This window comes from Lactuca saligna, chromosome 4 (genome assembly GCF_052625555.1).
Source record: "Lactuca saligna cultivar CGN05327 chromosome 4, ASM5262555v1, whole genome shotgun sequence".
In the NCBI taxonomy this organism is placed as follows: domain Eukaryota; kingdom Viridiplantae; phylum Streptophyta; class Magnoliopsida; order Asterales; family Asteraceae; genus Lactuca; species Lactuca saligna.
In genome coordinates this window covers 77,759,995-77,787,484 of record NC_136420.1, presented here as the reverse complement: position 1 = coordinate 77,787,484, position 27,490 = coordinate 77,759,995, and the positions used below count along the sequence as shown (strand labels likewise).

The following is a 27,490-nucleotide window of genomic DNA, read 5'->3' as shown; positions in this document are numbered from 1 at the left end:
AATTTAAAAACATAACCGATTATGCAGATTAAACAGAACAACATGGAAGAAGAATGGAAAAGCCTGAGATATCCGAAGCGGTGACAGGAAGAATTGGAAGCAAGTTGGTGGAGCTTTGGCGGTGGTGGTATGCGCAAGAAGTGCGTGTTAGTGAAAAGTTTTGAGGACGAAGGATTCCCGGAGATGTTTGAAGAAGACAGGATGTTGAATTGGGTATACTAACCCTGGTTGGAGGTGGTGTTAATTTGTGAGTGGAAGAGAAACACCAAAGGAAATGGGAGGTCGATGATGAAAAGGAAATTGTAAGTCAAAAATAAAGTGGATCGTACATAGGAAGTAAACAGTGGAGGTGGTAACGATGGTAGATAGTAACCCGTTGAACACCCGGGTGGGTAACAAAAGTGGTGGAGCAGCTGATCGGGACAGAGGGTTCAGTGGGCATAACATGGACGCAGAGGCGATGGTGGTTTTGTCAAAGAAGCAAAGTAGTGAGACCTATCGGGCTGAGGAGCAGGAAAGTGTTACGTATGTGGATTAAATCCATTAGAGGGCAAAGGCGGTGGAAGATACGTGTCTAGGAAAAGCATAGACCCATACACCTAAAGAATTGACAAAACAACATAAAATGCCCCACACAAAAACCGATAGCAACAAAGCCAGAAGAGAACACATATTCATAAACAAAGGAACAGTTTTGTCAAAAAATCAGGATGTTTATTATTCCTAATAATTTTCATATATATATATATATATATATATATATATATATATATATATATATATATATATATATATATATATATATATATATATATTAAAAAGTATAACAACGTGGTAAATATGATAAGAAATAGAAAAAACTTCGAAAATAGTCCTTGTGGTTTTCGAAAATATCAAGTTTAGTCCCTAAGTTCAAAAAACCTCATGGATCGTTCTTGTGGTTTCAAAACTTTTAACATTTGGTCCTTCCGGCTAACTCCGTTACCATTTAGCCGTTAAGTCAGGGGCATTTTTGTCATTTCACTATACAAGGACCATTTATGAGGTTTTTAATTACTTTCTTTTTTTAAATAAATAAATATATAATATTTAATATGCAAGGGGTCCACCTCTCTCTCTCTCTCTCTCTCTCTCTCTTTCTCTCTCTTCAACTTTAATTTTCATTCTGTCTTCAAGCTTCATCAATCGAATGAAATGTCCCCTCGCCCTTGTCGGCTCCCTTCCTTCCCAAGCACTTGGAGATCAATATCCACGAGAATGTAACACTCTAATTTGTAAATGGAGGCTATTCCTGGAGATTGAAGATAAAAAAAATATGGTGATAAATACTAATTTTGCCAATGGAGGGAAGCAGGTCGTTGAAGATACCCAGATGGATTTTGGGGATTTTCTTGTCTTTTGGCTCCTTGGTCGCACCATCTTCAAGCTTTTAATTTTCTCCTCCTCTCAAATTCTTCCAATAACAATCTCCACACCTATGAAATTATTATCGGAAACATCAAGAAAAATCAAACTAGGAAGTGAAAGCAAATTGCTTGATAAGTTACCCTAAAGCAAATTGTTCCCGAGTGATAGTCTCTGCAAGTTGATTAATCTTGTGAGCTGTAGTGGTAGTTCCTGGGATAATTTATTGGAGCTCAGATCAAGAACAGTTAAGGTGGTGATGTTGGAAAATTATGTGGGGATTGGAGATGAAAGCTTGTTACCAGAAATTATGATCAAAGGTTAAAGATTTGACCATGGATTTGACACCATTTTTGTCATTCCCCGAAGAATATGGAAGAACGCTAGAAAAATTATTGAACTGTAGAGCAAGAAACATGTGACAACCCAAGTTGCCCCGTTACATTTCTCCGTTACCGTTAATGGAATATTCCACTGTTCAAAAGTTCCGTTAATGAGAAGTCGTCAAGTTTAATAAACATTTCAATTGTGTATGTTTATATGCCGTTAAGTCGTGATAGAAGGAAATAAAATACATAACACATATTTCCATTTACTTGGAAAATATTAGTTTATTATCACGACCACTAAATCGTGTGCGACCAAAAGCCCCGTTTAACGGCAGTATCGGGTAGAATTCCACTGTGTCCCGACTCAAAACCCTATATAAGGGTGAGTGGAGTCTATTGGAGACTTTTTACACTCTCTCTCTATACTCTCTCTCTAGACCCGTTTTCGCCCCGAAACCGCAACCAACGCTTCTAAATTGTAAGTCCGCTTACCCTAGCTTATTCTAAACATATTGAATCATGTTTATAGCCCAAAAATCGGACTTCGAAGCTATGAAAAAGGAGTTTACGGCCTAAGAACCTCCTTAGGCCGTAAACACCCAAAATGAGGCCAAAATGACCCAAACTTGTCCCTATAGGCTTGGAAATAAATTAAGGGGATTGCCTAGGAGTGTTTAAACATCAAAACACAATGATTTAGGGGACAAAAGAGAGTTTACGGCCCAAGCACAAGCTTAGGCCGTAAACACCTCAAAATCATGTTAAAATGCCCCAAAAACACTCCCAAACCACCCTTAGGCTTCATACATAATTTAGGGACTTAGTACATGGGGTTTGGATCAATTAAACACATCAAAATGAAGGGCAAAAATGAGTTTACGGCCCAAGCACATGCTTAGGCCGTAAATTCCCCAAACATGCCCAAAATGTTGGTTTTTGTCCCCCAAATGGCCTTAGACTATTTCTATAAAATGATAGGAAGGATTTAAGGACTTAAACACAATGAAATGAGGCTTGACTTGGAGTTTACAGCCCAAGAATATATCTAGGTCGTAAACTCCCCAAAACCCACTCAAATGATGGTTTTAATCCTCCAAAATAGCATCACACTTCATTATAAATTGCTAGTAAGGTATTTAGGGCTTAAGACTTCAAAAAATCCAAGGTATGAGAGTTTATGGCCGTAAACTCCCATGGGAGTGTTCCTAGGCCGTAAAATCCAATATAATTCCCTTAGAAGCCTCAAACCCACTCATGCCTTTTGGGAAAAGTGCTTAGAATAAATCAATGAGCAAACTAGAAGCATTAAACACCCAAGAATATGACCTTGGGAGTTTACGGCCGTAAACTCCCTTGGGTTAGGCCGTAAACTCCAAAATGGTCCATGTTAATGCTTTAAACCCATTCACACACTTGATATTTGAGTTTAGCAAAGTTCCACAACTGATAGGAGACCCGTAGCACCCTTAAACGCTACCCGGGACCCCAAACACTTAACCAAAAGTGTTTTCCGCTCCTTTGAGCGCGTATATTTGTGTAATTAGCATGAAATGTACTAATTGTATGTAAACATATGTTATCATATGTTAAATAGGTCATTGAGTGTGTTCGAGTCCTTACGTGGCACCGAACGCCCAAACAACACTCTCGTCGGACCTACTTAGACCAGGTGAGTTCATACCCCTGAATGAACCTTTTTAAAGGCTTTTAAATGTTTTATAGGGGGGAATACAAGTTAAACATGCCAGTTATCAGGTCAATTACATGTGATTGATAACCCACATGCACAAGATTTTACCACTTTACACTGTTTTACCGAGTGGGACACTATAATGACTTTTACTTTTTCATAACTTTTACTTATAATGGTTTATCCAAATTCATTTTAAATTGGTTTATGAAAGATCCTCTAAGTTTTTTTAAACATATGTTACAAAAGAATACAATTTGTGAATTTCTCTGTACATAAAGGCCTTTCATTAAAGATTTCCCTTTTTGACGTATACTTTTACTTGTTAAATACTACTGCTTCGCTTATACTTATTTTATACTATGACTCGGTAACACTTTCACTTATACCTATAGTAGCTTATACGTGATGACACTTATACTTCACTTGCGACCGCTCCTACTTCACTCGTTAGACACTCCTACTTCACAAGAATCACTTATACTTGATACACTTACACTTTACGATTCTGTTATTCCACACTGTATGAATTCACACCACGATGATATGTATTCAATTATTAAACACTCAGCCGTAGTTAGATGTACGCCCGTGCTTATATAGATACATATAAGTAACGATTGAAAGACTTAGGAAGGCTCATCCGCCCTATTTCCTTTTCTTCGTTGAGATGTGGTATGGTGGGATCGGGTGGCCGTCCGAAAGTTGTTTGGTTCATTAGTTATATACTATGTATATGAGTATGGACATACAAGAAATTCTCTAGTCAAGTCAGTTGAGAGTCTCTACCTCTATTCTACACTTACTTTAGAAACACACTACCCACTGTTTGGAAGTCTCTATCTCTAATACGTCACTTGCATCAGAAATCCACTCACTTCTAGAAACACACTATCCTCTATTTGGGATGCATTTTCGGGACGCGGCCTTCTCCGTCGTCTAGTTAGTAACCAGAGTCTCCTGTAGGGAGAGCGGACATTGTGTGTATAGGCCTATACGGGATTGACAACCCCGCACCCTGACTGCTAGCTACAGTCCACGGCCTACCAAGCCAAGGGGTGGCAAATGTCAGATTATATAGATGCTTGTAGAGCGTCTAGAACTCTAGTCAGTATGGTTATGAGTATCCTGGGTTGCCTTATAATTCATGGTTTTAAGGTAACGGTATTTCGTCAGCGATTTACACTGTATGCTGATGTCACCTTTTTCAGAGTCACACTGTTTTGACCTTGCTAGATGTATCTTTCAATTGATACCGTCTGGGGTCTGTTATCTCTGGTTGACCTTACAAGATGTATCTTTCATTTGATACCGTCTGGGGGTTTGTTATCTCTGTTTGACCTTACAAGATGTACCTTTCATTTGGTATCGTCTGTGGTCTGTCTTCACTGTTTTGACCTTGCGAGATGTACCTTTCATTTGGTATCGTCTGCGGTCTGTCTTCATTGTTTTGACCTTGCAAGATGTACCTTTCATTTGGTATCGTCTTCGGTCTGCGTTCACTGTTTTAGACCTTACCAGTTGTACCTTTCATTTGGTACCTTCTGGGGTTTGTTTCTCCATTTGTTAGACTGAACCAGGCGTGTCGTTAGTTTGATACTTTCCTGGAGTCTATGACTCTTTTGCCTTAGTCAGCAGTCCTCACTGCTGAGGCATATGTTATTCCCTGATGCCTCTGCTTTCTTTAATAATCAAATTCTATTTTGATACTAATAGCAATTAAGGGAAACTTCTTCTTACCACATTACACTGACCAGTCTTGGTAGAAGGCTGCTTTTACTAAAGAAAATATAGGATTTTCTGGAAAGAACACTAATACACTGAAATCACTTAAACTACTGCTTTATAAAGTTATTTGACTAAATGACACTAAATACTTATGAACTCACCAGCATTGTAAAAATGCTGATACTCGCTTTTCAAATAACTTGTATTCTCAGGTTAGCATTAGACAGGTACATCCCCGGAGCTGATGATGAAGATAGCTTAGTACCACACTGTATTTATACTATTACTTGTATTACTTTAAAGTGTTGTAATGTAACCTTGTAAAAACTATTACTATTAATGCAATGTTTTGTTGTACTTTGATTACTATAATGCATGTGTTGTGATACTTGACATGACGTCATCCACCCTAGAACGTTTCCGCCGTTTGGGTTTTAGGGTGTGACAAAACATGAGGGAATTTAGTTTTGTAATCGGGACAGGGATTGAACCGATTAAAGAATTCAAAGTTAAATTTACCTTATAAAGCTTAGAACAATTAGCAAGACTTTTCTGGGATTACACCCACCAAAGAATTATTACTCAACTCAATAGTTTGAAGCAATGGACATGAACCCAATGCGGGAGGAATCGAACCAGTGAACCTGTTGTTAAACAATTGAAATCCTCTTAGATTCGTAAGGAACCCTAATTCCTGCGGAATCGAACCTTAAATGGCGTTATAATGGAGGCTAAGCTTTCTGAGAGCTTGAAACTAACCTATTTTCAGTGTGATTCGACCACCTAATCCTCACCATGGAAGTTGAATCATGATAACTTGACCTTGAGCACATTTGATTCCTTGCCAACTTCCAGATCAAGCTCCATGTCTACTATCGTCCCAGCTTTTCAAGAACCCATTTTGGTCAATGAGTTCTTGTTTGAATGATTGGAGGGCTTGAAAATCAGATATGTAACAATGATGGGTGGTGGGTTTAGTGGAGAGAGGGAGAGAGAGAGAGAGAGAGAGAGAGAGAGAGAGAGAGAGAAAGAAAGAGAGAGAGAGATACCCTTTGCATATTGAATATTATATATTTCTTTATTTAAAAAAAAAGTAATTAAAAACCTCATAAATGATCCTTGTATAATGAAATGATAAAAATGCACCTGACTTAACGGCTAAATGGTAACGGAATTAGCCGGAATGACCAAATGTTAAAAGTTTTGAAACCACAGGGACGATCTGTGAGGTTTTTTGAACTTAGAGACTAAACTTGATATTTTCGAAAATCACAGGAACCATTTTTGAAGTTTTGATTGAACCTATATTAGTTAGGGAATAAGAAGCGGCTTTAGAGCAATACCAACGGACCAGTAAATTTGTGTTATGCTCATACTCTTCCAACGGATTAGCATACTTGCTCACATTTCGATGTAACGTTACAATAACCCAGAAAATTGGTGTCAAACTCTTCATCAACACTAAGGTAGTGTTTGTTTTTTGTCTGCAGATCTGCGAGATGTCTTCTGTCTGCGCCGCGCAGACCACGCGCAGACATTAGTCTTCGCAGACTGTTTGTTTTTTTGAAGACTGCAGACCTAAAAATGTCTGCGCGCCCTCTTCTTGGCGCAGATGTGGACCAGAGTCTTCTAACATCTTCAGACATCTTCTAGCTTAAAAAAACATATATATCTTTATTTTTTTTAAGTTTTTTTTTTTTTTAATTTATATTTTTTCCAACTTTATTAATGATAAACAATATGAAAAAAAAATTACAAAACTTAAAAAAAAAACATTTGACGATACAAACATGATATTTTTAACAAATTTATAAATAAAAATTTATTATAATAACAGTCGTTGAAGTTGTTTATATAAATATGAAAAAAAAATCATAATATATTCTTATATTTTTTTGCCAAAATTTTGTAAAACTTTATTTAATAGAGTATCATCAATTTCTCAAGAAAATATTTATCGTACGTTTTTAATAGATTTATTTGAAAAAATCGAAGTTTATTTTCATCTATTTATGTATCAAATTCTTTGATCACTAATTATAATGTTTAGTTATAACTTTAGAATCAAAGTTGTTGGTTTTTATCAAATATGTATATGAATTAATACCATTTTTATTTTTATTTTTTATATAATAATACATAAAAGTTGATCTAGATTCGTTATATATTTATAAGAAAGTCGTAAAAATATATAAAAAATTCGCTTTGAAGTTTTAAAAAATCAGTTTATTTAGATTTCAGTTTATTTTAATAGCCCGCAGATGTTAAAAAAACAAACAGTCTTCTTTTTTCAGACTGCAGACGTTTGGTCCACCTCTTCTACTGCAGAGGTCTACAGACGTGGTCCGCAGACTGCAGACATTTTGCCTCAGAAAAAACAAACAGCACCTAAAACAATATACATATTATGATATTACATATATTTATTTTTATCTCTATTTCAATAATAAAAAAACATTACTTTCATTCGTTTGTTTATGGAACTAATTTAACAACTATACAAAACGCTTGTTTGTTATATATTTTATAGTTTTGATGATTTAACAAAATAAAATTATTAATACACAATGATTTTATTAGATAACAAACTTATATATATATATATATATATATATATATATATATATATATATATATATATATATATATATATAATAACTTTTATATTATAATCAAACTTAGTTTAATAAAATCATAAAATGTTAAAGAAAATATTATTTAATAATTATAATACTTAAACATGTTTTTCGTGTTAATTTTTAATGTGTGTTTGAAGTTGAAAATGGTTTTTGTGTGATTTTTACACAAAAATAATATGATTTTTAGTATTAGTCTTGGAGTTTGTCTTACAAAATGAGCCACGTCAAATTTACTTTTAAAAAATGACAATGCATTTATAAATAATCAATAACAAGCTTAAAATTGGGGCCTGAAACATGTACAGCTCTAGGTGGTCGCTTAAGTTGTCGATTTTTAGGTGTCGGTCTTGGATTTATTCATATAAAATATATGTTTTATTTATTTGTATTATAGCAATCATAAAAGTATTATATTTTATATGGATGAATCAGTTTCTTAAATAAAATATCACTTAATTAAAAATTACAAGATTTCGTCCTAAAAACATTATAAAATAAAGTTTTTTTTTTGTTACCATTTAAACTTTTGCTTTACCAAAAGGATAAAACGTTGAGTAAATATACATGCATATATAAATGTCAAAGTCGGCTTTTGGTTATTTGTTTAGGTAGGGGGTTACTTTAATATGTAAATTATAAATTTAATTTATATTTATGGGATAATGATTTGAAAGGGTAACAAACTTTTGATTTTTTTTCATATTTAGTCACTAATTTTTTTTTTTGTTATCTATTTGTCATTGAGCTATTGAAACTGTTCACAATTTACCTTTATGACCACCGGTCATAAGGGTAAAATGTTAACAACTTCAATAGTTTAGCGGCAAATAGATAACGAAAAAAAGTTTAGTGACTAAATGTGAACAAAATCGAAAGTTCTCTTCCCCCTAAAAAGTTCAATGGCTAAATGTGAACAAACTTCCTATTGTATTATGTTTTAGCAAATTATTTATTTTTGTTTAATTGTAGCAACATTTGTTGATGAAGAAATCTATGAAATAAAAAAAAAAAAATCCTGAAAATATATTTTAAAAAAAACAAAAAACCAAAACCGAAATAAAAAACTAATGGTTTGACGTTTTCCAAAATAAAAATTCAAAATTTTCAATTTGATTTTGGTTTTACAAAAAAATGAACCATTCTCACTGATGTGAATTATGACCATTGGTTTGGCATGCAGAATTTTATGACATCCCATTAATACGTAGTTACAACATCGTCTGAACTCGGAATTCATAGTAATGGGTTAGAGTATCATCGCATGAATATGTAGTTACAACATCGTCTGAACTCGTAATTCATCACCCTACAGGTTATGGGCCTACTGGTAGTTCCACTGGGTTGTCTAGAATAGTTTGTGGTCGCCATCTATACTCTGGTAGATGACTACATCGCCACATTGTCGGTTAAGGTTATGGTATCTCCTTTCATCCTACATTACATATTCATCATCATCTATTCACCTAATTATCATCACCTTTTTATCATCACCTATCTCTCATTATTTTATTTCATCATACACTAACTATTTCATCTACCTACGTTTCATCCGCAACATATTTGTAGATATAAAATAAATATACCGTTTAAATCTTTTAAAACATGTATAAAATCATTCATCCAGCATAGACAACACGTATTCAAATAATATGCACACATAGCACATAATTTATATAAAATACTTCATATCTATGTGTAAGATGAAAGTAACTATATATACCATAAAAATCCCATAAATGCTTCCTAACTTCAAACCCCAAGGTTTACTCTACTAAATCTTTATATTCTCGGCTCTCTGGACCTAGAAGGGTCCAGATTCCTAACTTCAAATCCTAAGGTTTACTCTACCAAAGCTTCATATTCTCAGCTCTCTGGACCTAGAAGGGTCCAGATTTATAACACAACTTGCAAGATGGGATTGAGGCATTCAAAAACCCAAAGATGAAGTTATGCAAGCCCTAACCCCAAAATGGAATCTACACAATAAGGAAGGAAAGGGGTTCATTTTTGTACCTCGGAATGAAGCTCCTTGCTTGAATAACTCAGGACAATAACCTTCCTTGGTCCCTCTTGCTGAAACTCTTCTCCTTTCTTGCAAAATCACACCAAAAAGCTCAAGATAGCTCTTCCTCTCACTCTACACACTCAAGCTCGCTAGGGTTCTCACTTATGGGAAAGGTAGTCGTAATTGAAGGCCATCAGTCGCGACCTTACTCGACGAGTTGAGGCGTCAACTCGTCGAGTCACTTTTCTTAACTCAAAAGAAAAATACTTAAATTATGATACCTGGAAATCCGGATGTTAGATTTTGTTTTTTTTATTTCATAGATTTCTTCATCAACAAATGTTGCTACAATTAAACAAAAATAAATAATTTGCTAAAACATAATACAATAGGAAGTTTGTTTACATTTAGCCATTGAACTTTTTAGAGGGAAAAGAACTTTCGATTTTGTTCACATTTAGTCACTAAACTTTTTTTCGTTATCTATTTGCCACTAAACTATTGAAGTTGTTCACATTTTACCCTTATGACCGGTAACAGCCGGTCATAAGGGTAAAATGTGAACAGTTTCAATAGTTCAATGGCAAATAGATAACGAAAAAAAGTTTAGTGACTAAATGTGAACAAAGTCGAAAGTTCGTTACCCTTTCAAGTCATTATCCCTATATTTATTTGTTTTACTAAAATGGAGTCCATCATGATTTCTAATCTTGCGAAATCCAAATAAGTGTGAGTTTTGCAAGGGGCGAGTTTATGTTCGTGGAACGTGGGTTGTTTGATCCATTTAAATTATAAATTACACCAGAAATCACATATAAAATGTTTTGGGATCTATCTTAAAATTTTGAATGATCTAACTTCATATTATTTGACAAAAGAATGACGGGAAAAGAGATACATATTATAGACAATAGAAAACATAACATATTTGGTGGTAGGAAGGAGGCACGCCACATGCAAACCCGAGCTAAGCACGACATCACTAAGCTTGTATATTGCTGAAACCTACACATCACTACTGATGAACCCACCCCTGATTGTACGCTTAGGTTATTAAAGACCAAAACTAACATAAGGGAATGACATCCGAGTATAATGGCCTTATTGACAAATGTACATGGATTTTATTACCTCGACCACCAAAGGTCAACATCATGCGATCAATGTCGTTATTTAAATAGGAGCTTCAAGTTTATGACCCCTTACTCGCTAAGGTGCCCAACTAGTCGCTAATGGAAAAAAAAAATCCAACGACCTATAATTGATTGTGATGAAACTTTTATCCTACTTTTTAAACTAGTCATCGAAAACTCTCAACCTTGTCATTGCCAGACAAATGGCCCGTACATCAACTTGATGATTCCCCGACCACAAATGTTGCCTTCAACGATCTCTATATGGCCTTAAGTAGGCACAACATGCTTGGTTTTAACAGTTCGCTTAATTTGTTTAGTGCATTGGTTTTCACTAAAAATGTTCAGATGCATCCTGTTCGTTTAATAAAAGGGGCATTACACTACTTATTTATTACTTCAAGTTGATATTATTTTGATCGTTTCATCCACAAATATCCTCTGATATATTACGTAACATTCGTGTTTCTGGGCTTGCCATTAATAGCAATGTAATAGTATATGTTAACCTTTATAACCTATATTGAAATAATAAGAATGTATTATTTGAGTATTATTTGTTTTATGCTTAATTGTTTAATTGTGTGGTTTAAATGAATTAAGAATAAAAAATATGAGTTAAAATGAATTATTAGACAAGTCCAATATCTATGAAGGAAGTTTTAGTGGTCGTGACGAGGTTTCCGAATATATAAAGAATGTCGAAATCCGAGTTATAACAAAGAAGTTATGACATGTCGAAGTTTCGCGACAGAACCGGTACGACACAGCGCGACGTAGGGATGAAAGTGGGTCCAAACCCGGACCGGTTTACCCGGACCCGGAAAACCCGAAAACCGGAAATGACAATTTATAAGAACCAAGAACCGGATCGGTATACCGAAACCGGTTCCGGTTCGGTTCCGGATATCAAACCGGGTAAAGTGGGTATGGAACCGGTTGGAACCGGAAATAGATAATTGGAACCGGATTTATGTATTAGACCCGGAAATGACTTAAAACCCAGAATTTTGGAACAAAATAAAAAAGTAATACGTCGTAATTGAAGATAACTACTGCAAATAGGAATGGCAATGGGGCAGGTTCGGGGCGGGGCATGGATTCCCAAACCCGCCTCGATAACTTTCGGGTATCTTATCGGGGCGCCCCATTAGGTTTCGGGTTTCCCCGTCGGGTTTCGGGTATCTTATCGGGTTTACAACAACTGATAACGAAATCTTTATTCTCTTTTAGGGTACCCCAATGTCTTATAAAATATACATGTTCTAGCAACTCTTTTAAATTAAAAACATGATGCATCACTTTAATAAAATAAACTGGACGTTATATAAAAAATTATTTGATTTAAGTTTTGTTTAATACGTCAAAACACATAAAAATGATCATTAACACCAGATTGTTAATAACTAAAAAAATTGTCCACGATAAGTATTTTATATTTGAACGTGTACAATTAACAGCAAAATTTTTTGAACATATATATATATATATATATATATATATATATATATATATATATATATATATATATATATATATATATATATATATATATATATATATAATCGGGGCGGGGCGGGTCGGGGCGAGGATAACCCACTCCCTGCCCTGAACCCGATAAAAAACCCGATAACGACCCGTTACCCGACCCGAAATGATCGGGTTTCGGGTTTCCCCCGTCGGGTTCGGGTTTTTTTTGCCATCCCTAACTGCAAAGTCTTATTTTATAAAATAAATGTCAACGCCCATGATCCAATAATAGGCCGTATGTTTATAAAACTACAGAAATTGAAAAATGCAGTATGTTTATAAAACTAGAGAAATTAGAATTTGGCTGATACGATTAATTGAAAATAGTGAGCACCAACTTGCCCAACGGTCTTCACTTTTTTTCTTGACTTTTTGGTCATTTTCATTTAAATTTATTCATCAATTAAATAAATTTTATTAACATATTCAAATATGGATTTCAAATTCTAAAATACGAAAGACTATAAATTTAGCCATTAATTTGTAAGTAGTTTTAAAAAAAAAATAAATGAAAACAAGTTTTTATAGTCAAATTTTGGAAAACCGTAAACATAGTTTGATTGTTAAAACCTAAGGAATTACCGATTGACGTTTTTACATATTCACTTCTTTACCTATACAAAATGAATCAAAAAATGGGACCAAGGTAAAGGAAGGATAAAAAAAGAGAAGCAAGTTGCAATTGTTGGACGTGATCACAGGCCCTATATTTTTTTCAATTTGTCGAACGCCAAGCAAGTTTTTATGTGTATAAGGAGGAGTCCATGTAGGTATAAGTAAAAAAAAGCCTTAAAATTCCGGGTCATATATTGCATAAATTCGGTTCCGGTTCTTCTTTAGTATTTCCGGTTCTTTTACCCGGTTTACCCAGACCCGTTGGATCCATACCCGGAATACCCGAAACCCGGTTAAGGCTCATTTTTAAACCAAAGACCCGGACCGGTTAAGCATATTCCGGTTCAAACGGTTGCGATTCCGGTTCCGGTTATCCGGTTCTAATTCACATCCATAGCGCGACGTAAATAGTGGATTTACGATAGAGCGATAGTTAGCCTTAGTAATCTAAACAATAGTCGTAGAATACGCTAAACCGAGAGTGTAAATAAAAAGAACGTCTGAATCTAACTTCGTATGATAAGTTATGATTTTTCTAAGTTTCGACTTAGCAGTATGCAGCCCAAATCTCGAAATTGAGATCGAGTGATATTTGGCCAAAACAATATAAACGAGAATCGAAGATCTCGTCAATAGTAGTCCAACGGTAAAAAGACAGACGAAAACGGACGTTAGATGAAGAAGTTATAAGTTTCTAACGGAGTTTTCCTGTCCCGGCCTACTAAAAATAATATATTAAAAATAAAGTCAAAATTAGCCAAAGGAGTCTAAATGAGAGTTGTAGAGCATAATCTCACCTACACGTGCATATAAAGAACGTTGAAAACAGATCTCGTATGCGAAAGATATGAATTTCTGAAGTTCACGGCACGAAATCTAATCATGTGTCAGAACTCATGACGGGAACACTGTGTTCACGACGTGAACCCAGAAATGACGTCTCCTGGACTATGTTAGACCCCACTTGTGATGACGCATGCAGTGACGATCAAGCCCCACGACGTGAGTATTAGAAACTCACGACGTGAGTGCAGAAATTTCACCATATAAATAGAAATCAAGGGTCAGCCAGTTTTGGTTGCTCATCCCTTACTCTCCCACTCCCGATACCCTCTTTAAGCCCTATTTTAACCCCCCAAAGCCCTGGTATCATCCCGAGACCCGAAGTGAGTCCCGAAGCCCAAAGATCCCGAGAAAAAAAGAGTTTCTGAGCCGAAGCTCTGCCTGCGAGAAGCCCGGTATGTGAAGATCTTCCAGATTTACCGAAAAAGTACTACTCTTAGAGTCGTAGTGCTATCCGATCATCTTCTGATCAAGTGAGTGTATATTCCTTTTCTTCTAACACATAGATATAAAGTATCTCCGAGTGAGTACGTGCTATGTGTATATAGATATATATTATCTGTTACTTGGAATGAATCTGTATATTTGGAACGAGTATTAAATGAATATCTTATCAGTTTTTAAGTTGCATATGTATATTGTTATCTACAAAATGTTGGGTAGAACTTGGGTAGATAGTTGTCGTGTGATAAACTGATGAGAGGCCTCGATGTTGTTGTTGTTGATCTCGTCATCTAGCAGAGTATGGATGCCGACCATGGACTCTTTCTAGACAATCATGTGGAACGCTAGCTGGCTCATAACCTGTAGGTGTTATGAATGATGTGTTCACCAGTGTACTCTATCCCTCTCATGGTTGCCTTTAAGACATCTATTGTCGAGGAAACCCCTTGCAGTAATGTCCGTCCTAATGAAAATCCTAGATTAGGTCCCTTGTAATAGATGTTGTTTTAGGGACGTAAAGTGAGGATAACGGGAATGGGTATTCGGGTTATTGTTGGTTGATGAAATTAAATACAATTATTTATTGTGCGTTGAAAACCTTATATGCTCACCAGGCTCCCAAGCTTGATCCACTCAGTTTTTATTTGAATTACAAGTAGTGGCGCGAGAGCATAAGATAGATGAATCATCAAGTTATTTTGTTTATAAGCTTGTATATGTATATAACTATTGTATGGCTTGTAATATGTCGTTTATCCTTTTTGGTCTGTATCAGAACATGACATCCCGAGTTTTGATTTTATAATGAAAATACATTTCTTTATGAAAAGCTTTGGTAAATATTATTTTATCATATTTTGTTTTTGGGAACAAATTCTGCAACTCTTTTAAATCAAAAGGATTTACTCTGAAATTATTTTAAAAGCATAAATGAAACCGATCTTTTCTGAACGTGATTTTGGGGATGTCACATATTATATATACTCTCAGTTGTGAATTTTGAGTGGCAGAAATGGGTGACCTCTACTATTTTATAGGCATCGCCGCCTTCATCTCTATTTCGTTCGTTTCAGTCCAGTGTAAATGTACGACTAAAATTTTTCGATAAATCTGTAAGGTGATGTTAATATATAAGAAGAGTGTAAAAGTTATCACACGGTACTATGTTGGTCGACTAACGACTAGGGATTAGTTAGCATATTTAGGGATTTGTCGACAACTAGGTGGATACCATAAAATTCTAAATTAATTAAAGTTTTAAAATTAAATATGACTAATGCTGTGATATCATACCTTAGGTATTCTTTGCTAGACAAAAACTACAATGATGATCTGTTATCACACAAAGAGGAAAATCACGTCAACTGTTATTTGAGAGGGGATCCTGAGAAAACGCTCTTTCAATCAAGTTAGTGACTTGAGAGAAAAGTGGTAGTGAGAGTTAGGGTATGAGAGCAGGTTCATTATTAATTCTTAAGAAAGTCCTTTTATAGTAAGGCTCTTGTCCTTCACGGGGGACATGGACGTCAGATCTAACAAGAGACAGAGACAATGATGCCGATTGGAGGATGGTGCTCTTTTCTTGGTCAGAAATTGTGATAGGTTCAAGTGGTAATACTCTGAACATTATATTTGTCGTCTAGAAGCATTGCATTTTCACAAGACGATAATATCCATTGGAGGACTAAACCCATGCGTGTTCGCTAGCGTTACCTAATTGAATCGGATCAAGAGCATTTTCATGTGGAGTACGACTGCTTAACAACCATCAATGGTATTGGCTAAGCGACCTATCAGTTGCCAAGATAGTATATTTGGATGTTTCCTGTGGTTCCTTGGGCGCACTCCAAGAGATATGTCATCAACTAATATTATAACAAAGATAGTAAATATCATCAATATCATAACAAAATAGATTAATATGATATTACGAGTTACGACACAAATTCAAAATGTTAAAAAATCACTGGCTTCTACGATATTATCCACTAATTATACATAATTTAATGATTATGCTCCTTTTAGTTGGTGCGCTAACACCTAAGGACTAATTGGGGCTTAATAATCGTTAGCCCATTTTGCAGTCTTAAAGCTTTAAGCCCTATTATTGTAATATATTTACTATTAATGAAAAAAATATATCGTCCAACAAAAGCATAAGAGCCCAAAATTGCTCTTCTTTCACTCGACATTGAAAATTGCTCTTCTCCCACTCTACGTCTCAACGGCCTTCTGTAAACGATTGCAGTGGATGGTTATTTTGTTAAATGGATTCATTGAATATCCCTGTTTTTAAGATTCTTTTAATAATAATTTTGTAGATTAAATAAATTATTTTTTTACGCAATAATAGTTTACGCGTGGAAGGCACACAAATAAATAAAACATAACAAAACAAAACCCAAAAAGAATGCAAAGCCTTTGAAGACAAAGCAATTGTTGGTGTTGCGTGACAAGTGAATGACATGTCTTCCTTTACTGACACGTAAGCAAAACGTAAGATACATTATAACTTAGTCGCATGTCGTTTTCTGTCACGATATTGTAACCTTATCACCCTTTTCTGTCTTTTACCCCTCTTTTTACCTGTTTTAATCACCGTTTATTGCATGATGGAACGATTTTTTCTTGTGCGTGATGGTCACGATCCACTCATTGCGTCTATGCATGCACACGTTAAGTTTAAGGTTTTGCTTAAAGTTTTTATCTTTACACCCTCTATGTTTATATGTACTGTCATATCTGACCTTGCTTGTTATAAACTTGAACATATCTGCCCTTGTCGTATTTGTTTGGTAATATATCGTTCTCATTTGATTGAAGTAGAAAAGAAACAAAGAAACAAAGATTGAAGTAGAAAAGAAACTATATATTTTCTTTATTTTATTGATTTAGTTACAAAATTATTAAATTTGTATTAATTAAAAAATCAAACTTCTATTATATAAATTATAAAACAAATAATTTAGTTGCTATTTATATTTTCCTTATAAGGAAATAAATTTGTGAGTATGAACTTAAAGAAAAATAATAGTCTTATTAAAGTTAAGTTAGTAAAATGATAAAACAACACTTAAAGCTTTTAATAAATTTTATACAAAATGGATAACCAAGAATTATTAAATTATTACTTTGATTTTTTCTATAATGAATTTTACTAAAAATATATTAATCGAAGAAAGTTTTATAAAAACGTAGCGGATAAATGAACAACAAATTTTAATATAAAGTTGAATATGATTACACGGTAAAAAATAATTAGTCAACAAATATAACATTGGATTGCTATACTATTTTCAATAGAATTTAAAATTTCTATTTTAATTCTATTAAAGTATGATAAAAATGAATATATTTTGGCATAAAATGAATCAACATAATCAACTCATAAACACAATAATTTCATAATCATTTACTTAATCTGAATATAGTCGATATCTATCAATTACTTCTGTCGTATACTTTGGATTAATTTTTATTTAAGATATCTAAATTGAAAATTATAGTTATGTCTTTGCTTAAAGTCTGGTATATGCTAAATGGCTAATACACAAATATCAAGTTTAAGAATTCAGGCCAAAAAACAAGAAGGACTAGATTTGTTTCTTTTAATACTACAAGGTATGTTTTAGGCAAACCGCAAAAGATATTTTGAGATCGACACGCATATACACGCCATACATGGATGATGCCACGTAACCGATTAATCCAACGGCGGAGAATTGAAATGCGAAGTGCATTGCGTCTGTTATATATACATTCACTCTAATTTTTTCTCTAAAATTCATCAATTTCGAGTGGATTATCAGCTCATCGGTATGACCCTAACTTCCTTGCGTTTTTCAGGTTTCGTAGACACTAAGATTTAGTGAAATTAGTTCATTCTTTACATTTTGTTAATGTTGTATGTTTTTCTCATTAGAAATTAAGATTCTTGAGGTTGCTTGCGATCAATTTGAGTTTGGATTTCCATAAATAAGTAAGAATAGCAATTTCTTTCTGGGGTTTTTAGTTGTATTTGTCACTAAAATTTATTGCATTATATGAGTATTCTATTTTTTTACTAAAGAATCGAGAGTTCTTGTGGTTGCATGCAATGAATTCGAGTTAAATCACACAAAAATATCAGAAATGGTAATCTTGTTTTGAGTTTTTATAATTATTATTTTTTGCCGATTATTGCTATGAATCATTCATTGTTTTGATTAGAAATGGAATTTTTGTTCTCTTTTTGGTTTAAATGAATATTCTTTTTTACTTCAAGTTTAAAACGCCACACCCTGCTCAGATTTTGTCTCCTTGAAGCGTTTATTTCAAGTTTTAAACCAGTTGAGAAATGGGTCTCATTCTACATAAATGGTCTTTCTACAAGAATCTTGCGTAAAAATGGTGAAAGATTCTGTATGATTTTTACTTGTTTGACACTGATAAGTCAAAGTTTGACTCTACAGGTAGTAAAAATCTATGCTTTGGGGGGTGATTGTTACTTTGTTAGATACTTGAATTGTATCAAGTTTTATGAATTGATTTAAGTGTTAAAGCATCTCAACATTTATTCATCCCTGAAAAGCACAAATAGTTTGTTAATGATATCTTGTTCACATCGATCCGATTTTCTAATGTTTTCTTATTTACATTCATCGTTACACATGTCATAAGTGAAAGCTCATATATCAATGCTTGTTAACATATGATTGATTGACTTGTAGGTCAACATGGGAAGCAAATGGAAACCCATATCAATTTTCATGCTCTTCTCAATCCTTTTGTGTACTCCGGCCTTTTCCACATCAAAAGATGGACTTATTAGAATCGGATTGAAAAAAGTCAAAATCGATGAAACCAATCGGATTGCTTCAAGACTCGGTTTTCAAGAAAGTGAATCTTTAAAAGACTCGATTAGGAAGTATACACAAAGTGTAAACAACATGGGTGGGCCCCAAGATCCCGATATCGTGTCACTAAAGAACTATATGGATGCTCAATATTTTGGTGAAATTGGCATTGGCACCCCACCTCAAAAATTTACAGTGATCTTTGACACCGGTAGCGCTAACTTGTGGGTCCCATCATCAAAATGCTTGTTTTCGGTAAGCTTGTCATCTTAATTATATGCTAAAAATGTCACAAATATTAGATGATATGAGTTAATGCTTTAATTTGTGGATTGGACCCTTGTGTCACTTATCTAGTATGTGTACCATTTATATGACATCAAGAGTTACGGAAGAATAACTTTTTTTTTCACTAACTATATGTTAGTGTGTACCTGATTTACATATGATATCGGGGTCACTGGAAGAATAACTTTTTAGCAGTAACTATATGCTATTGTGTATCTATTGTGTATCTGATTTACATATGACATCGGTGTTCCTGGAAAAATAACATTTTTGCAGTAACTATATGCTACATAAGACATTAAAGAATATAAAGTACAAATTAATGTGTTAAAGATTATGCTAATCTTTCAGGTATCTTGCTTTGTCCATGCTAAATATAGGTCAAGTCGGTCACAAACCTACAAAATCAATGGTTAGTGAGTTACTCAACAACCTTTTTCTTATTATTGTTAACCCACGTGCTATTTTATTATTATTATTATTTTGACTTAATATATGACTTGAATATATATAATGGGTAACGTAAAATATTCAAGAAAATGAGGCTTTCCCATTACGTTGTAACTTTTTACACATTTAACGTCGTTTATTTTTTACCTTCGTTTTCATTCTCCATGTGTGGCATCAATTCTTAAATTATCTTTCAAACATCATTCATCCATACTTCGACAATACTGAATGTGAAAAAAGGAAAAAAAAAAAAAAAAACTCTTTGTTTCATGAAATTAAGTAGTGAGATTTGACCAATTACATGATTTTGATGAAAGTGTTTGATTATTTGCAATTTGTCCAAATTACCCTTGGATACTGAAAATGTAATTGGAATATTGGTTAGGGAAACCCGCTGCAATTCAGTATGGTACCGGATCAATATCTGGATACTTTAGTGAAGACAATGTTCAAATTGGTGATCTAGTTGTTGAGGATCAGGTGAATTGACAACTTTGCCCTCAAGTCACTTTTCAGGGTTGAATTTGACAATGTTTAAACTCTTGTTATCTGACTAGATGTTCATTGAGGCAACAAGAGAGCCTGGTGTCACATTTTTGGCTGGTAGGTTTGATGGTATTTTAGGGCTTGGATTCAAGGAAATCTCTGTTGGAAATGCTCTCCCAGTGTGGTATGTTTGTTTTGTATATTTTTTATTTACTAAATGCAAGAAATAGCAACATACGTTATGATTGCTATAACCGACCAAACTAAGAAATGACCAGAATACCCCTAACACATGTCTTTATTAGAGAACACAAATTTTTCCAATTAACCATTTTTGACTTGTCATATGATGTCCCATTTACACAAGGTTTCATCCGTAATTTTGTTATGTGGTAATTTTCCAAATTAACCATTTTTGCATCATGTTAAAATGGTTAAATTGGAAAAGTGTCTTGAAAATTCGGAAAAAATAAAGTACAGGTGGTCAAACTCCAAAATTGCTAAGAATTATAAGTACAATATACTAATAGAAATAAATGAATGTAAGATGGCATAACAAACATATAAATGAAAGTATGTTGCTATTTTTTTCCGATTTACTTGAAATGAAGATAAGATACGAAAAAGGTTTTTTGTATAATATATCAATATTCCACATATATTTTATACAGGTACAACATGATTGATAAACATCTAGTTAAGGAGCGTGTATTTTCATTTTGGTTGAATCGAAAATCAAAGGAAGGGGAAGGGGGCGAAATCGTCTTTGGTGGAGTTGATCCAAAACATTACAAGGGACCACATACCTATGTTCCTGTCACACAAAAGGGTTATTGGCAGGTATGTTTATCAAATCCTTAAAGATTGCTAAACAATAAAACTACAATCATCAAAGAAATCGAAAAACTGACCTATATCTAGAATATATATTTATGTATGTATTTTGATTTTTTTTTAATGCTTTGGTAGTTTGATATGGGAGATGTACTTATTGGTGGGAAACCTACTGGTATGCAAACATTATAATTATCTATACATTGAACGTTGTATCTTCTTACATGACTTGACTAGCTGTGTTTTCTTGTAGAGTTTTGTAAGAGCGGATGTTCGGCGATTGCAGATTCGGGAACTTCATTGATTGCGGGTCCCACGGTCTCTACAATTTTTTTTTTTTTTTTTTTTTTTATATTGAAAATTTTGCAATTTGTACATATCGTGTCAATTGGACAAAATTTGCAATTTTCTCCAAGCCAAAAAACGTGACAAAATTTGCAATTTTCTCCTAGCCAAAAAAACGTGAAATAGGGATTAACGATTGAAAAAGACAAATGCCGTCATCATCAAAATTAGCCAAATGGACATTGTTTTTCCATTTGGTTTTGATTGGAAGATTGTTTATGTTTTGTATGGTTATTTCATGTTTGATTATTGGGTGGCTTTCAGAGTGTGATCGATCAGATAAATCTTGCGATTAATGCTGCTGGAATTCTAAACGAGGAGTGCAAGTCAGTGGTTAAACATTTCGGAGGCCAACTTTTTGATATGCTTACTGCAAGCGTAAACAACTATTCGATCATTCTCACATTCAAAATTGATGGATTACATGTTTTAGTTCTTAATTCTTACCTCTTTTGTAATTTTCCTACAAAAGCAGGTTGCGCAACCCAGGTCCGTATGCGCCCGTCATGGAATCTGCCCTCCTCGCCGCAGTGTCAAGTCAGCTTTCTAAACCCTATTTTTGCTTTTTGATGTCACAATTCTACCCTTTCCTCTTTTAACTTTCATAATCATAAATCCAAAAATTATTATCTTCAACTAGTAAGACCATGTTTAAAATATTATTATTAAAATGTTTTTATCTTTTAAATTTACACAAATAATTTAATTAAATAAACAAAAAAAAATTAATGAGTTTTAATTTGAGAATTTTGAAATTAAAAGGTAAGTTTATTAATAAAATTGATATTTATTTATTACTATATCTATTACAATTATTATATTAAAATATTATGTTGAATTTTTAATAAAAAAAAATTATAAAATGATATGTGGAAAAAAAATTAATTCAAAATAACTATAAAATGATATTTAACAAATTGAATAAAAGTGTCATACGTGACAAAAAAATTTCCATTTATTAGAGTAGATTCTAATAAATAAAGATTTTTTTTGACACATATCATGCTCTCATACATTTTGCAACATGTAATTTTGTGGTTATTTTAAATTAATTTTTTTTGTATGTCATTTTTTTTTTTTTTTTTTTTTTTTTTTTTTTTTTATATTCTACATAGCAATTAAAGCCTATTTATTTTCTTTGTTTATTTATTTATATTTAAAAGAGAAAAAAAAAATACTTCCAAGTTTAATAATTCAATATTTTTTTCCTTATAAATTCAAATTTTCAAATGTTTAAATTTTTATATTTAATATTTTTTTAAAAATAAACTCATGTAATCCATTTTCTTACAACTAGTATCATATTAATTACCAAATAGAGTTTGTGACCGGAGAGTTATTTTTCAATTGGTTTCATTTTTTCCATACTAAAAATCACTAAATCCAGATCACATTATCACTTTTTCAGGGTATAATACAAGATGCAATATAAGCATCAATACAAGATGTAAAATAAGCATCTATTAATAGCGATTATGCATTAGATTTTCATATTTATATTTTTTTCCCTTGCATTATTTTAAAGTTAAATTGTTGGTATTTTATAAGTTGGGATTTTTGTCCCATATTATATTTTAAAGTTAGGTATTGGTCCTTACATAATTTCTTTTTTTAGTTTTCGTTTATGTGTAATTGTAAGAATCTTGTATGACGTTTTCAGCATTGGCATTAAGAGTGTGGTAGACATGAGCGATGGTGTATCATCAGGACTTCAGGATAATCGCACGTGCATAGCATGTGAGATTATAGTACAGTGGTTACATAACCAGCTTGCTGACAACATAACACGAGCCAACGTTTTTAAACTAGGCAGCGATGTGAGTAGTATTTTCTGTTTTGTTGTTTTAATTATAATATTCTTTGTTGTATGTAACTTCTTGTTGATTTCCATATGATGACTTCACATTGCAGCTATGTAACCAGGTTCCGCGTGCAAAAGCAATAGAAGAGTCAACAGTTGACTGTAGAAAACTTGCTTTTCTGCCTACTATTTCATTTACCATTGGTGGCAAAGAATTTCAACTGTCACCAGATGATGTATATATTATCCTTTTTTTTTCATTTGATTGTTTGACTATTAATCAAATGTCGTAATTCGTAAATACCCTTGTAATTTTTTTTGGTCTAAAAACAGTACATACTTAAGGTTGGCGAGGGTGCTGCCGCAGAGTGTATTAGTGGTTTCATTCCAATGGACATTCCTCCTCCCCGTGGCCCACTCTGGTATGTGTATATTTTTTGTCTGTTTTACTGTGTTTGACATGTATTAGATTGAGACGGATTTTTTTTTTTGACACTGTATTAAATAACCCTACAAAGCTTGTCCAGTTCAATCTTGCCTTGTTTAACAAACTCAAATTTGACGGGTTTTGGTTGATTTATGTGACACAACAGGATATTGGGTGATGTGTTTATGCGTCGATACCACACTATATTTGATTATGGTAATGCAAGAGTTGGATTTGCAGAAGCTGCGTAATTATAAATGGGAGTTGGAGTGAACTTATTTTCATTAGTTGTGTCTTGTAACACAAAGTGTAATGTTTAATTCTAGTAATGTGCTGAAAAGAGCTTTTAATGTAAATACATTGGTCTTGCTTTGTAAGCTAAAAAAAATATTTCCTTCGCTACTTTACTTCTTTACAATTTTTACCACAAGTACTCATCCCCACATGTTAATCAAGGTAAACCAATAAAAACGTGACGTAATGAAAAAATATTTTCTATGGTTTGTAAACTCACCTTACAATATCTTTTGCTTTTTATTTATTTGGGTTGATGTATATTTGATCCTTCTATGGAATCGTATACCAATATGCAAGTCACAAACTGAACCTAGTCATGTATAAGGGGTATATGATGAATAAAGTATCATATACCAATGTGTCAAGTCACCTCCTTATCATAACTAGTCAATTTGCGATTTTTCCCCTTTATGAGAAATAGAAAAGATGAAGATCTTAATGGAGACACATTCCCAACCATGTTCAAGCTTTTGATGTATCCATGTTCATCATTGGGACACTTCTTTTAATCATTTTCGGTATATATATGACTGAACCTATGGCATATGTATTCATCAAATAAATCAAGTAATCACATATGAAGGAAAAAGGTCAAGTGTACCTATGAGATCCTCCGAACACTTCATTGGGATGTTTTATTTAGGATTTCCTACTGAAGTGTTTGGGGGAACTCCAAGTGCCACTTGACAAACAAACTAAAGTCTTGCACATTGCGTATATTGCTTCATAAGTGATCTTCTTCTATGTACATTAGTATATGAAGTTGCACTTGCTTAAGAATTTTTGCTTAGCAGTGTTTACTTCACAAACAAATTATTATTAACCTAAACTTCTATTTGTTTCTTACTAGATTGGGTTTAGTGATGTTTTCTAAAGGCCTTACGTGGGAGCATATTTAGTTAATTACTACTCACCTAGCTACATCATTACAATAACTAGAGAGAAATTTTTTGTTTCGTGTACCAAAAACATAAAACTTGATGGGATTGATATTTATTTCATCCATCCAATAAGGGAGATAGTACTTTAATTACTAGTCTATATACAAGATAATATTCAAATTTATGAATTGTACGTTTAAACTTGAAACAAGTTTCAAGGCAAGGATCACACAAATAGTAATCCTTTTCTCTTTGTGGATGAAGACCATGGTTGTGGCACAAAAGGCTGTAAATGAATAATAGGAAATGATATTGCATCTTGAAAGTTGTCTATTTGAATCATTTACCCGGTTACAAAGTTGAATTTTGTTTTTCGTTACAGGTTGATATTATGGTAGCGTGATAGCTAGCTTTCACATATCCATGAAAACAACAAGTCTTCGAGGATCCTATGGAAATGTGAAATCATCCAATGTACTGTTGTGTCAATGTTGAAGCAAAAACAGTAACTTAGGAAGAAATTGCTAATAAAAGAATGGCAAGACTGGATTTCTTATCTCTTCTTCACTGGTGAGTGTTCCAGACTGAGATGGAAAAGAAACTGTACCGTTGGACTATTTTTTGGTCAAATTTGACTTTTTTTTTTTTTATTTATTTATTATTATTTACATGAATAGTCCCTACACTATACTATGCTTGTCAGATTAAACTGACAATCTCCACTTTGATAAACATATATCCAACTATACGTGAAAGTGTATATACCTCCTAATGTATCTCAATAACTGTATGTGAAAGTCTATACCTCCTAACCGAACTCAGAACTGCAAACAATGGATACTCAACTTGTATCAACTCAATCCTTTCAAGTAGATTTGGTTTTTAATACCAATGAAGCACCTTAAAGTTTACCCCACTTTTCCTTGATCCCTACTACATCCTTTGGCTCAACATAAAGATCCCCGCCCCATTTTCGATGCAAACACCTCCCACAAGTACCATCCTCCACTTGAACCTCGTAGGTCATGTCCTCGAACCCATGCTTAATTGGTAGCCTAATCTGTCTTTAATTTGTACCTATCCCCATCAATCAAAGGAGACCCCCTTTGGCTTGACCTTGAGGGACATCATCATACAAGTCCACTACTTAAGACTCTAGGATGTGTTGAAGAATCTCAAAACTGGTTTCATTTTCTTTTTCCTCCTTATCAATTTGTATAACATATGTTACATCATTGATAAGACCTCAAAACTACCATTCTCCACCTATTTGGAGATATCATCTACCTTTTTTGTGATAGCTAAAGAACCTTTTTAGTGGATGATCGTCTATCAAATTCATATCAAACCTAGTTGACCAACTCAGAATGACACACATACCAGACAAGGACCATAAGTGTATCCCTTGACATCATTACCACACCCATCTCAATATTTCTCTCAATTTGCATGTACACCATGTCATCCACATTTGTGAGCCTCTATGGATTGTAAAATCAATAGTAAAAGTATATTATTTTTGTATTAGTTTTTGTCGAAGCTAGACAACCAAATAAAATTTTCCAAACTATAATTAGGGGTATAAACGAGTCGAGTGAAGCCGATTATTACCAAGCTCGAAACTCAACTCACCTAAAATAATTGAGCTCGACGCTCGATTCGAACTTGCCTTGAACCTAAATTTGAAGCTCATACTCGAATCGTGAAATACTCGATATTATCAAGCTCAATTCAACTCGTAAAATTTAAAAATTTAAAAAAAAATAATAATTTAAAAGCATCAAAAATTAAAAACATTTCACATGCTGTTACATTGTTCAAAATAACAATAAATTAAAAATAAAACATATAATGTCAATGTATCATCAACCATCTGTATCATTGCATTTTACATACATCCAAAAACATCAAAAGAAACATTCTCAAAAGTTTTGTAATGCAACTTAAGTTCCTAACCCTTAATCGGTGTCTAAAAGCTAAAAATATTGAAATGTTTTACTAATTCAAAAATAAATAAAGGGTACAATGTAATATTATAAATACTCAATTAAGCTCGCTAGCTTTATGAGCCGAGTATTTTACTATTCGAGCTCAGCTCGATAAAGTACTCAAGTAGCTCGAGTTCGAGTTCGACTTGATTAAAGTCAAGTTGATTTCGAGTATTTTTCCGAATAAGGTTCAAGCTTTTTGTGAGTTGTCTCGTTTTGTTTACACCCCTAACTATAATAAATAAAAAAAATGTGGTTATTATATAAATTTATTTAGGTGACAAAGTCAATAAAGTGAATCTAAAAGTTATTTCAAAATTTGTATAAATGGTTATCGAAACCGGATAACAAAAACCACCATCTTGATGACCTAGTGATAATACTTTGAGATTAAAACACTTCCAAAGAGAATGGTGAGATTCGAATCACAAAAGCTTTAACATTAAGTAGTCCCACTATTAAAAAGAGCCCCAAATAACTAAGAATCAATGAGTTATT

The 27,490-nt window shown here is 33.4% G+C and overlaps 1 protein-coding gene across 4 annotated transcripts; it reads left to right on the top strand.

Annotated features, from left to right (window-relative positions):
* The first annotated feature begins 18,050 nt into the window (after positions 1-18,050).
* LOC145042170 (aspartic proteinase oryzasin-1-like) lies at positions 18,051-24,228 on the top strand. 4 transcript variants are annotated; one of them, XM_078990559.1, is made up of 14 exons: positions 18,051-18,176; positions 19,070-19,450; positions 19,835-19,895; positions 20,319-20,413; positions 20,491-20,603; positions 21,091-21,259; positions 21,389-21,428; positions 21,507-21,571; positions 21,863-21,976; positions 22,074-22,135; positions 23,259-23,415; positions 23,510-23,635; positions 23,733-23,821; positions 23,993-24,228. In XM_078990559.1, the coding sequence occupies exons 2-14, from the start codon at positions 19,076-19,078 to the stop codon at positions 24,075-24,077; spliced, it is 1,551 nt and encodes a 516-aa protein (XP_078846685.1). In that variant the 5' UTR covers positions 18,051-18,176; positions 19,070-19,075; the 3' UTR covers positions 24,078-24,228. The 4 variants fall into 4 exon arrangements, with proteins under 4 accessions (XP_078846685.1, XP_078846682.1, XP_078846684.1 ...); XM_078990556.1 differs by having other exon boundaries at positions 22,071-22,135; XM_078990558.1 differs by lacking the exon at positions 18,051-18,176 and adding an exon at positions 18,177-18,206 and having other exon boundaries at positions 22,071-22,135.
* The last annotated feature ends 3,262 nt before the right edge of the window (positions 24,229-27,490 follow it).

What these genes read in the sequence shown, in the direction of transcription:
- LOC145042170 (XM_078990556.1), top strand. Translation starts at nt 19,076, where the DNA reads ATGGGAAGCAAATGGAAACCCATATCAATTTTCATGCTCTTCTCAATC. An exon ending in ATCTAGTTGTTGAGGATCAG is followed by an intron (nt 20,414 to 20,490) that starts GTGAATTGACAA and finishes TTATCTGACTAG; the next exon opens with ATGTTCATTGAGGCAACAAG. An exon ending in TTCAACTGTCACCAGATGAT is followed by an intron (nt 23,636 to 23,732) that starts GTATATATTATC and finishes GTCTAAAAACAG; the next exon opens with TACATACTTAAGGTTGGCGA.